We start from the raw sequence: 12,300 nt of genomic DNA on the forward strand, positions 1-12,300 counted from the left end.
CCGACTGTCAGGAATACTTAGAGTGATCTGTTTTTCATTCTTTAGAAATCACCAGGCTCCATATCCCCACAGGTCCCAAGGGACCAGCCACATGAAGCCTGCTGGGTTTCAACACAGGAAACACTGGGCTGCAGCACAGACCATCGTGTAAAGGATTCAAAGCAACTCGTGTGTTTCAAAAGACGGTCCCTAAAGACGGTTACGAGCGTCTTGCAAATGGTATCTGAGAAAGTAGGGGAGCAGTTTCTCCACCTCCCAAGTCGTGCAGCTTGCAGGACAAGCAAGGAGGCAGAGCACAGAACCGGCCGTGTGTCTGGACCAGCAGCTACACTGTCGCTCAGAAGAGCCACGGCGGTCAGCCTGATGACCGGATCACAGAAGGCAAGACCTGGAAGGAACCGCAGGAGTCATCTAATCTGGTGGTTCTCCAAGAGAGGTCTCCAGAGCCACAAGCACCTATGCATCACCTGGAAACTTGTTAGAAGTGCAAAATACCCAGCCCCACCCTGACTTACTGGATAGGAAACTCCACTGTGGAGCCCGGCAAGCCGTGCTTAAAAAGCCCTGCAGGGGATTCAGAGGTGCTCAGATCCTTCTCACCTCTGACTCCCTCACATCAGGACCATCTGCAGAACTTAAAAAAGGGACAGGAAGCAGGTCCCTGCCCAGATGGGTTTAATCCGAATTTCTGGGGTGGGGCCCAGGCTCTGCTATTAAATTCCCAAGGAAATCCTAAAGGACAGCCAGTTCAAGAACCACTGATCTAATCCTACATTCCCTTTACAGATGAAGATGCAAGAGGGGCAAAACTTTGGCCAAGATGACCTAACTATGGTCCAGCCAGCCCCCAAATCCAGTCCTTTGCCTGGAGTAACAAGTTCCATGGAGCTCTATAAGAGGGATTTTTCCACTACTGTTTCAGGAGATTTCCTCAGTTGGACACTGTCTTGTCTCAAACACAGCTAGGATACATTCATCTTCAATTATAACAACAGAGCAAAAATAAAAAACCTCAGTGATGTAAACAGTAGAAAGCTTAATGGAAGGTTATTATTATAGGAATGGTCAGCAACCATGGTTTACCTCCAAGAAAGAAAAAATAATTTAGACAAACTGGTATAATTCTCCCATCTCCACATTGAAATCAGCCCCTCATTTTAATTTTATGGCATTTTCCAATTAAATGGAAGGAGGACGTGAGGTAACGGGGAGGTGGGGAGAGGGAAGCAGGGGGCAGGCCAGGCAAATGCTCCCTTTGAACCAAGAACACACTCAACATTCAGAGGGCACTGGGGGGAGGGGGGAGCACTGCTGTGCCCCGAAGGTAATGAAAGACAGCTGTGTTAACTCAGACTTTAAGATAATCATGGCGTTGGAAGCAAGAGAAAATGGGACAGTATCATGAGTTTTTGGAAAATTACTTTACACTCATATGTATAAAGGAAATAAAAATAATTCTCCCTCCATCCATATTCTTTTCCACCAGCATATGTGAAAAGTGAACATTTAGATGAGCTCATGTCTAGTCAGAAAGTTTTTCCAAGCATGTAACAAATGTTTATTACTTTAAAACTAGATTCACACATGACTTCATGGTGAAAAAGTGAGAACAAGCTCTCAAGAAACCACTCAAGCTAATCACTAATATTAATATAGCAGAGAGCTGACTGTCTGGAAAAGGCACTTGGAAAAAAACACTGGACAGTGTTTATAAAAATAATTCAGAACCCTAACTAACATTTATGCACATATGTAGATAAGGTATTTAGAAAATAAAAGTGTACGAATGATTAATGTAGAAAATATCTTCCAAATTGGCAACGCAGAAGATTTTGAACACACATCTTGAAGTACACAGGCATTAATAAATGATTTTTAAAACACTGGTTTCTAACTAGAGTGAAGTCAACATGTTAACACTAACTGGTATGAGATTATCCTTGAATTTCAGAATTCTCTATAATAGCCATATTTTAACCTGTGATCATTTTTTTAAAATGCCTATTAGTCAAGGAATATTCAACTCAATCCTAATGACCAATGGTTCTGTTTTTACATCCTTACACTCTAGTTCCAAAAAGAACCTCCACATCCAGAAAACATAAGACATGATGGAGGTGCAGCCCAGTGGGTGTGGGAGAAGGTGATCTAAGCCCCAGACAGCCTGCAGCCTGTGGAATCCACCCAATACCCAAAGCAACCCTGCCCTGTGTGTTAGAGCTGTTTTGTGCACAGGTCTGTGGTCTTCCAAACAGATTAAACTTTTGGTAGCAAATGGCTTCTTCCTTGCCTGCATAATGCCAACAAAGGCTGCTCAAGAGTATTTGTTTGCTGAATAAGTGGTGGAAACAGCATCCCTGAGAATTCAGAGAGACAACACTACAGAACAAGTATGGTGAGGGGATGTGAAACAAGACCGACATGTGTTTATCTTTTAACTTTGTCACCATGGAAAACTTGAAACATATACAAAAGAAGACAGAATAATTTAGTGAACCCCAGGTGCCAATCAACTCATATCAATCCTGCTCCATCTATCACCCTACCCTGTCTGCTGCCATATTAATTTGAAGCAAATCCCAGACATCATATCATTTAACCCATAAATATTCCAATACGTACCTCCAAAGGACAGAAAGTCTTTTCAAAATTATGTACTCATAATAAAAAATTAATACTTTCTTAATATTATCAAATGTCCAGTCGGTGACCAATTCCAACTGTCTCGAAAATAGTGTTTTAAATTTTGTAGTAGGATCCAAATAGGAGTCACATGTGGCAATTAGCTGATATAACTTTTAAATGTCTTTTAATTCATCTCTTTTTTTCCCTTGAAATTTGTGTGTTGGAGAAACTAGATCATTTGTCCTACAGAGTAATCTATATTCTGGATTTTGCTGATTACATGCCTGCTGTGTGGTTTAACATGTGCCTCTGTCCTAGATCATTTGTAAATTGGTTACTGCATAGAAAGGCAGGATCAGATCCAGAGTTGATTTTGCTGGCTTGACCCCATCCTCAATGGCAGCGCAAGTTTCCATGAGAAGGCATGTAATATCTGATTGTATCTCACTTCCATCACGTCAGCAGATCCTGATGCTTGATACCTAGATCCATTACTTCATTCAGGGTTGCAAAATTCTGACATTCTCATTGATACTCTCATTATATCACTCCTTCTTACTTGCTAGCTAGAATATTTTTGAAAGCGAAACTTCCTCTCAACTGAACTTTTGATTATCCTAAACTTCATTCAGGAAAAAGTTAAGCTAAATGTCTGATTCTAAAATTTTACCCATTTTTCAAAATAACGTGCTGGTTCACCACCATCTTCCTTCCACTGGTGACCAATTCATTGTCATTCTTTAGTATTATTATGAACTCATCAATGCAGATTAACCTGATGTGTTTTAATCCACTGTAATTATCATCCTTATTGATGCTTAATTGTCCATCTTCAGCCAGCCAGTGGGAGACCCTTCAAGTGCTCCCGAGTCCCTTTGGCAATAATCCTAGTAGTATTTGATAGCTACCTTGCTATCTGCATAATAATATGTTCCAGGTTTATTTTACTATTTATTTTATTCTGGTTTCCTACGCCAGACTTGGAGTCAGCTATGTCTCCAAGGAGCTCTGGTCCCTTTCTGTATTTTAAAACGGCAATCTCGGTGCTGGTGGTGCTTTTTGCTCATGGGTTCGCCATTGCTTCTAGTCCTCTTCAATAAACTTAGTGCTAGAAATATGCTTTGTTGCAAGTTTGTTAAGATAATAGACACCCTGGGTTCATTCCGATCCTTCCAATTAAATTCAGGAATCCAGAGTTTTTTAACCTAACCCTTCTATCTTTCTAGCCACTTTCTTCCACACACCAAGAATCCAAATCCTTAAGAACTCTAAGAATGACAAAATTAGAACACACACACACACACACACACACACAATTATCAGAAGAGCAATACCAACACTACCACCAGCAATATGATTGTTGTAAACAGTTGATTTTCGTGTGTGTGTGGTTCTCTTTCTTCTTAGAGTATATCCTACCCAGGGTACACAAACTGCAGTGTTTTAAAGCCACTCGGAACGACTCTTCTCTGTGTGGTTCTGCCACCAGCTCAATGAGGTGAACACAGGTTTCAAAAGAAGTCAAAGCTGAACAACGGGGCTTTCCTGGTGGTGCAGTGGTTGAGAATCCGCCTGCCGATGCAGGGGACACGGGTTCGTGCCCCGGTCCGGGAAGATCCCACATGCCACAGAGCGTGTGGGCCCGTGAGCCATGGCCGCTGAGCCTGCGCGTCCGGAGCCTGTGCTCTGCAACGGGAGAGGCCACAACAGTGAGAGGCCCGCGTACAGAAAAAAAAAAAAAAAAGTTGAACAACGGAAGCAGCAGGCAGGCTGAGGGGCTGCACGAGCTGGCGTGAGGAGTGGCAGGAGTGTGGTCCTCCGTTGGCACGGTGAGAGCCCAGCCCAAGTGCAGTCAGGGATCTGAGTTCGAGAGGAGGAGGTTAATGGAGGGTGAAGAAGTTCTGTTTTGTTCAGCTAAGAAGCAGGGAGACACAGATGGATACGTGGGAAGTGAAGCTTTGGGGCAAGTAATTAGCGAAGAATTTACTTAATTAGAGCCAGGAAAGACTGAAGACAGACACCTGTGAGAGGAGTATTCAGTTCGCCCAATTCATTCATCTATTGCTTCAGTGGCACTGGCCACAGCGTGAGGCCCCAAAGACCCAGTGATGGAATCCAGGGAGCTCACGGATGACCAGACTGAGGCACGCACCCTGTGGTATCTTAAATTCCATTCCAGAGAGGAGCACAGAGAACTTTATAGAGGAGAACCCTTGACTTCAGTGAGGGCTCATCTGGAGGATCTCCCTGGCAGGAGGAGACACCAGATGGGAGACAGAGACATGGGGAGTGGATGTGGGGCAACAACGCATCCTGAGATAGAAGCAATAGGTCCAGGGGCAAAGGTGCAGAGGAGACTTGCCCCCAGAACACAATCACAGGGGAGACAGCTGCAGCCAAGGACAGGGAGGTGGGCCACAGAGGCCAGGTCCAGAAGGGCCTCAACGTTACACTGAGAGCTTCAGACGTAACTCAGACGGCTACACGGAACCAGCATGAGAAGGACTTGGTCAGCCCCTCTGGTGGGAAGCTAGAGGACGGACCAAGCAGCAGGTGGTGCCCATGACATCTGTTACAATTTTTCCAGAAGAAACGGCCTGAATCAAGGCCAACCCCAAACCCCAAGGCACTTCTGAGACATGCGGCATGAGGCAGCAGTGGTGACTCAGGGTCACGCCTGTAGCTATGGGAAGATGAGAAATGAGGACTCATCTCCAGAAACACTGTCACTGAGAAGGGCTCTGCTCTGGGAAAAAGATGAGGGCATGCATGGTTGAACAAGTTTAAAAATGGGACAAGAACGTGCAGGTGGGATGGACTGTTGGCCTGCCTTTCTGCCAATCCCCCTCAGACAGGAAGGCACCCATGAAGGGGACGGCCACTCGGCTACAACTACCACAGACGGAAAATCCTTTAAGTATGTGAAGGAGACGGGAACTGAAGAGATGTGGACCGCACCCTAGCGTCTAAAATCATGCCAGAAAGAACGATGAACCTACGGAGACACAAGCTCCATCTTCTCCACGAAGCCTCACCCTGCTTCTGCTGACCCTGCCCTGCTTGGCACAGCGGCCTCACCCTCCTCCCCTGACTCTCTGTCCCTCTTCCCTGCGGGTGACAGCTTGGAGTTCGCCTACACTCCTGTCCTAGCCCTCATCGCTAAGCTTGTGGCTTGCCCAGGGGAGAAGCAGAGGGAAGGTTTAGGAGAGAAGGTTAAGCCAGAACCCGACAAAGATGCTTGCACACGTGCACAAGGGGGCTTGTCCCTAACGGCACGGTTTGTAACAGCAGAACCCTGGAAACGAACCCAACTGTCTGCCAATAGAAGATGAATAAGGCAAATTTGTGCTTCCTCCATACAATGGTTACTCACTCAGTTAACTCGGTCACGCCCACACCTATCCCGCTCTCACTAAGTAAGCCGCAGCGTGATACACACAGCATGATAACACGCATATACAGTTCATAGAAAAGAATATCACATATTGTTGGTGAATATGCACCATTAGTATGGAAACGTGCATTTGCATGATAAACACTATATGTGACATTCAGTAGAGAGGGGCCCCGGGGTGGAGTAGGAAGACAGTGGTTGATATTGAGCAGAACACAAGACTTCAGTTACATCCGTAGTAGGACTTTTTTTTTTAATCTGAAGTAAATATGGAAAAACATTGTGATTTGATAACTTTTTTTACTTATTATGCTTGAAATATTTGGTATGGTAAAAATACTCAACTGACATTTTGACAGAATTTACATTGTACTCTAAAGAGACTTTTCTTTTTGTAATCAGTAAAAGGTATAAACTTGTCTGCATCTAATTCCACAAGCAATGCAAAAACAGAACCTGAGAGTACTTTTTTCTTTTTTTTACCTGAAATATCTGCTTCAGGGAGAAAAGGGCCCTTCTTAAATCTCGTCCACCGGAGTTGTACAGTTTTTCTGAAATAAAGAATACAACATATACAATTAATTGAACTGACTCGACAGATGGCAAAAACACAGAGAGGATATGAACAACTAATGAATTTCCACTGGAAAGGTGAGTAAAACAAATTCATTTCATGCAGGATATCGACCTTACCCCCAGGGGTGCAAAGGACAGTCCAGCTGTTGCAGGACGCAGGAAGAGGAGATTGCAAGTTGTGGGAAAGATGCCCTGATCTGCACCCTCAGTCCTCAACTCCCTCTCTCCAGAGCTCTATTTCCAGCTGTTTACAGACTACTATACTTGGTAGCCAACTATATCTGGAAAGTTAACACAGCCAAAACAGAACCTCCTTCCTTGCCTCACAGCCCCCGCACCACCATGCTTTCTGCAGTTGGGCTCAGAAAGCTTCAAGTTGCCTCTTTTTCCCTGTGATCCAATGATCCAAGAGCAGCAGAGTGGCTCTAAGGACTGACTAGCTCCCTTGGTGACGGCCCACTTCCAGCAGGAACCCAGCCTTAGCTCTGCCTGCACCCAGGCTCTCACTCATGTGAGAAGGGTTCAAGGATGGGTCCTGGCCCAGAGCAAGGCAGATGGAGAAGCCCCTGTCAGTACCCTGGGGCTCGACACCGAGACCAACTTCTACAGGACCCACCTTCCAGAGGTCATAGTGAGGCAGGAGAGGCAAATGAGTAAGGCACAACTCCCCACTGGTCAGTGGGGTGGCACTACGATGCCCTGAAGGAGTGTCCCATTCTTCTGGTGTATGCATACTCCCAGGAGCATGGATTCCACTCAGCTTCCCAGAACCCAAGCTTGGCCCAGACCCAGGTGGCTCAGGTGCCTGGGGTTGGGTTCCTAACACTTCATGCCAGACCGCCCCAAGGTAGATCATCCAGCACATATTTACTGAGCGCCTGCCAGGCACTGAGGGTACAGCAGTAAAGAGTGAACTTACAGCATAGACTAAGCAATCAGAGCCTGCAGTTCAAACCTGGTGTCACCACCCACAGCTATGTGATCTTGAGCAAAGTATTTCATCTCTCTCAGCCTTGGACTCCTTATCCGTAAAATGGGAACAGACAATAATAGATTTAGAGGAAAATGGTTTTGCATTCAATCAAGCACTGATATGATGGAGTAGAATGCAAAATATTGAGAATAATAGAGTTCAAAGCAATGTCACATGCATGGCCAGCAACCCTGGGCTTCAATGACAGCCTATGGGGGTGGACTGGGGGGGGGTAATGGACAGAGCCACATTCTCCTCTTGTGTGAGTGGCATGGACTTGAGTGGGAGGGCGTGGAACACTCAGATCTAAATGACTTAGCAGAAGTCTGGTTGTGAGAAGGACATGCCTGCTTTGCACCATGGCTCGAGAAGAGAACAGGCTCCCATCTGAGAGGCACTTAAAATGAAAGAGTGGCGAGGCTCAGCATGTGAATGGCAGTAGTTTCCTCGAAGGCCTCCCCGCGGACATCCTGCCCGCTTCCCTCTTCCCATCTACCCTCCAGACCAAGGCCAGAAAGACTGGGTGGAGATGACCACCTGACGACATCACTGTCCCCATTTAAACCCTTCAGTGGCTGCCCGCTGCACTGAGCAGGAAATCCAAAATCCTTTAAGGGGCCTGTCAAGCCCTTGGTCACGCAGCGCTGGCGCCCCTCCCTCTCTGTGCTGCAGACACCCTGGTCTCTCGCTCCTGAGGCGGCGAGGCTCCTCCAGACTCAACCCTATACACACAGCTTAAGGGGCAGAGGCAGGATTCTGTGGGGTTGGAGTCTGGGGGGTGGGGTCTGACCCCAAGGCCTCCCAGTTGTCTGCCCACCATGGAATCTCCCACCTGTAAATACAACATGCAGTCCACAGTCACTTGTTAATTATGAAGAGTTTCGATTAAGAGAGAACCCCTCACCTTCCTGAACAGAAGGAGCCGGGAAGACTCCAAAGGAATCCACCATCCCCAAACTGAACGTCTAATTCATCATAGACCCTAAACATTGAGGCCCAATGACTCACGAGCTGACCGGTAAAGTATATGCGTGGCCTCAAAGGACATGAGTAATAAATAGAGTGGACTGCATCACCCTGCAGTAGAACCCAGGTCCCTGGGGAGATCACTTCTTCCTCCAGTTTCTACAGCGAATGTCTCAGAATTCTCAAATGCCGGAGGAACAGACTTTGTTTTTAGCCAGTACCACTTCTAATAAGAATAAAGCTCTCAGATGCCAAGCATGGGGCTACGTATACCCTGAAGGACAAGGGCAGATTTAGCTTATCCAGGAAAAGCATCAGTAGAGAGTCAATTCCAGGTACTTCTTTATAAGGTAATAAAGCTTGCATTACTTTCTCGCTTATATACCACCAGACGACAGGCAGAAATATGTCTTACAGAGATTCACAATATCCCAGTTAGAGTCTCCTTTAGTTATCAGCGATCTGTCACGGCTTCCAATTCATGCGAATGAGAATTATGGTTTGTTGTGCTCTGACTGCTAAGGTTTTACTACTTGGTGCTATAATCAAAATAATCATTTTTAAACAAGGATTAAGCATTCTTTTATTGAAGTATAGTTGATCTACAATGTTATGCTAGTTTCTGGTGTACAGCAAAATGATTCAGTTATACACATATATATATTTTTTTCATATCCTTCTCCATTATGGTTTATTACAGGACATTGAATATAGTTCCCTGTACTATACGATAGGACCTTGTTGTTTATACATTATATATATATATATATATATACACACACATATAGCAGTTTGCAACTGCTAGTCTCAAACTCCCAGTCCAACCCTCCCCCGCCACCCCTCTCCCTTGGCAACCACAAGTCTGTTCTCTGCATCTGTGAATCTGTTTTGTAGGTAAGTTCATCTGTGTCATATTTTAGATTCCACATATAAGTGATATCATATGGTATTTGTCTTTCTCTTTCTGACTTACTTTGCTTAGTATGATAATCTCTAGGTCCATCCATGTTGCTGCAAAGGCATTTTTTCACTCTTTTTTAGGACTTAGTAATATCTCATTGTATATATGTACCACAGCTTCTTTATCCATTCATCTGTGGATGGACACTTAGGTTGCTTCCACGTATTGGTTATTGCAAACAGTGCTGCTATGAACACAGGGGTGCGTGTATCTTTTTGAATTATAGTTTTGTCCAGATACATGCCCAGGAGTGGGATTGCTGGATCATATGGCAACTCTATTTTTAGTTTTTTGAGGAACCTCCATACGGTTCTCCATAGTGACTGCACCAATTTACATTCCCACCAACAGTGTAGGAGGGTTCAAACAGGGATTAGGTATTAATAGAAAAAAATTCAGCTGAGAATGACAACTTTTTGTTGAGGATTTTTACATCGATATTCATGAGGAACGTTAATCTATAGTTTTTGTTTCTTGTAATGTTGTTGACATTGAGGCAATGCTGACCTCATGAGTTGAGAGTACTCCCTCCTCCTCTACTTTAAGAAAAAGTTTGTGTAAACTTGGTATTACTTATTCCTTAAATGTTTGGCAGATTTCTCCAGTGAAGCTACCTGAGTCCTCTTTAATAAAAGTTTTTAAACTATGGATTCAATTAACATAGGGCTATTCTAATTAAATATTTCTTCTTGAATGAGCTTTGATAATTTGTATCTTTCAAGAAATTTCTCGAACTTCCCTGGTGGCACAGTGGTTAAGAATCTGCCTGCCAATGCAGGGGATACGGGTTTGATCCCTGGTCCAGGAAGATCCCACATGCCATGGAGCAACTAAGCCCATGCACCACAACTACTGAGCCTGAGCTCTAGAGTCCGCGAGCCACAACTACTGAGCCCGTGTGCCACAACTACTGAAGCCCACACTCCTAGAGCCTGTGCTCCGCAATAAGAGAAGCCACCGCAATGAGAAGCCCGCGCACCACAATGAAGAGTAGCCTCTGCTCGCTGCAACTAGAAAAAGCCCACGCGCAGCAATGAAGACACAACGAAGCCAAAAACAAATAAATAAATAAATAAATTTATTTTTTAAAAAAAGAAATTTATCCATTTCATCTAAATTGTTAAATGTATGGACATAAAGTTGTTCATAATAGTCCCTTATCCTTTTATTGACTATAGCAACCTCCTCTCTTTTAACCTTGATATTGGTAATCTGTCTTTTCTCCATTATGCTTGGTCAGTCAGGTTAAAGATGTATAAATTTTATTGATCTTTTCAAAGAATCAGCCTTTGATTTCATTCCTTTTTTCATTGCTTTTCTGATTTCTATTTCATTGATTGCATTTGGCTTAATTTGCTCTTTTTTTCTAGTTTCTGACAGTAAAAACTTAACAATTAATGTGAGACCTTTCTTCTTATCAAATATAAGTATTTGATGCTAAAAATTTCTGTCTAAGCACTACTTCAGCTGCATTCTACAAATTTACATATATTGTTTTTATTTTCATCCAATTCAAAATTGAATGAATCTTGAACATTTCTTTCATTTCAAAAGGGAATAACTTAATCCTGTGGGGTTTTTGTTGTTGTTAACCTCTGGTTTATTTAGAAGTATACTGCTTAGCTTCCAAATATTTGAGGATTTTCCAAATATCTTTCTGTTACCAATTTCTAGTTTAATTTCTTTATGGTGAGAACATAGACTTTGTATGATATCAATTATGTTAAACTTATTAAGGTTTACTTTATGGCCCAGAATATGGTTTATCTTGATGACTGCCTCATGTACACATGAAAAGAATGTGTATTCTGCTGTTATTGGCTGAACCATCCCGTAAAAATTCAGTAGGGTCCAGTTGAATGATAGAGCTGTTCAGGTCTTCTTCTCTTACCAAGTTTCTGTTTATCTGTTCTATATTTTACTATGAGAGCAGTATTGAAATCTCTATTATACTGAATTTGTCTATTCCTTCCTTCAGCTTTATGAGTTTTTGCTTTAGGTCCTTTGAAAGTCAGTTGTTAGGTACACTCACAATTAGGATGGCTATGGCTTTTAGGTTAAGTGACCTTTTATCATTTGTAATGTCTCTCTTCATCCCTGGCAATATTCCTTTTTAAAGTCTACTTTTCTAATACTTATACAGTTAGCCAGTGTTTGGTTAGTGTTTGCATGGTGTATCTTTTTACAGCCTTCTATTTCTAACCTGTCTATATAGAGTTTCATGTAGGTACAGTTGCAACTTATTTTCATCCGATCTATCTTTTAATTGGTATGCATTCTCTGTATTTTTAACCTCTAGGACATCACAAATGACTCCTCTGTGGCACTAGAACAGAAGACCTCAGGGAGGCCTCACCCTTTGATGAGAAACATCCTTGTACAAATGCCAAAGATATCTTTGAGTGGTGCCAAAAGTCTCTCCCCCTCCGTTTTTTGCCAAGTGTCTTAATTAAAACAAACAATTTCTATTCAAGGAGTAAGTACTTTTCATCCCAATTGTCTTTAATTTTTTTAAATTAATTTTACATTTTATTTAAATAATCGTATATTTCAAACAAAGCGGAATTAAAAAATAGTATGGTTTCCAAATAATTCTTTCTTTAAAGTGAGAAAATTATCACTACCACTTCAGAGAGCAAGTTATGAATTTTAATGTAGTTTTGTTTTTTTTAATATCAAAGCTCAAAAGATCACCTAACCTATATAAGAATATTACATATTTTGGCTGAAATGTCCTTTAAAATACTTCATTTTTTAATTCCATAAGCTATAAAGCACTAGGTGAGGTCTAAATCAGAAATCCTT

At 42.9% G+C, this 12,300-nt stretch overlaps 1 protein-coding gene across 5 annotated transcripts in view; it reads right to left on the reverse strand.

The window, feature by feature from the left end:
• Positions 1 to 12,300, reverse strand: part of FHOD3 (formin homology 2 domain containing 3) — a 501,308-nt gene that overhangs the window by 287,879 nt on the left and 201,129 nt on the right. For all 5 annotated transcript variants that reach the window (XM_060283165.2, XM_030876573.2, XM_030876572.2 and 2 more), the window contains exon 4: positions 6,503 to 6,570. In XM_060283165.2, coding sequence (XP_060139148.1) covers positions 6,503 to 6,570 — 68 coding nt within the window. The remainder of the gene's footprint in view (positions 1 to 6,502; positions 6,571 to 12,300) is intronic.

Source organism: Globicephala melas, chromosome 13 (assembly GCF_963455315.2).
Source record: "Globicephala melas chromosome 13, mGloMel1.2, whole genome shotgun sequence".
Lineage (NCBI taxonomy): Eukaryota > Metazoa > Chordata > Mammalia > Artiodactyla > Delphinidae > Globicephala > Globicephala melas.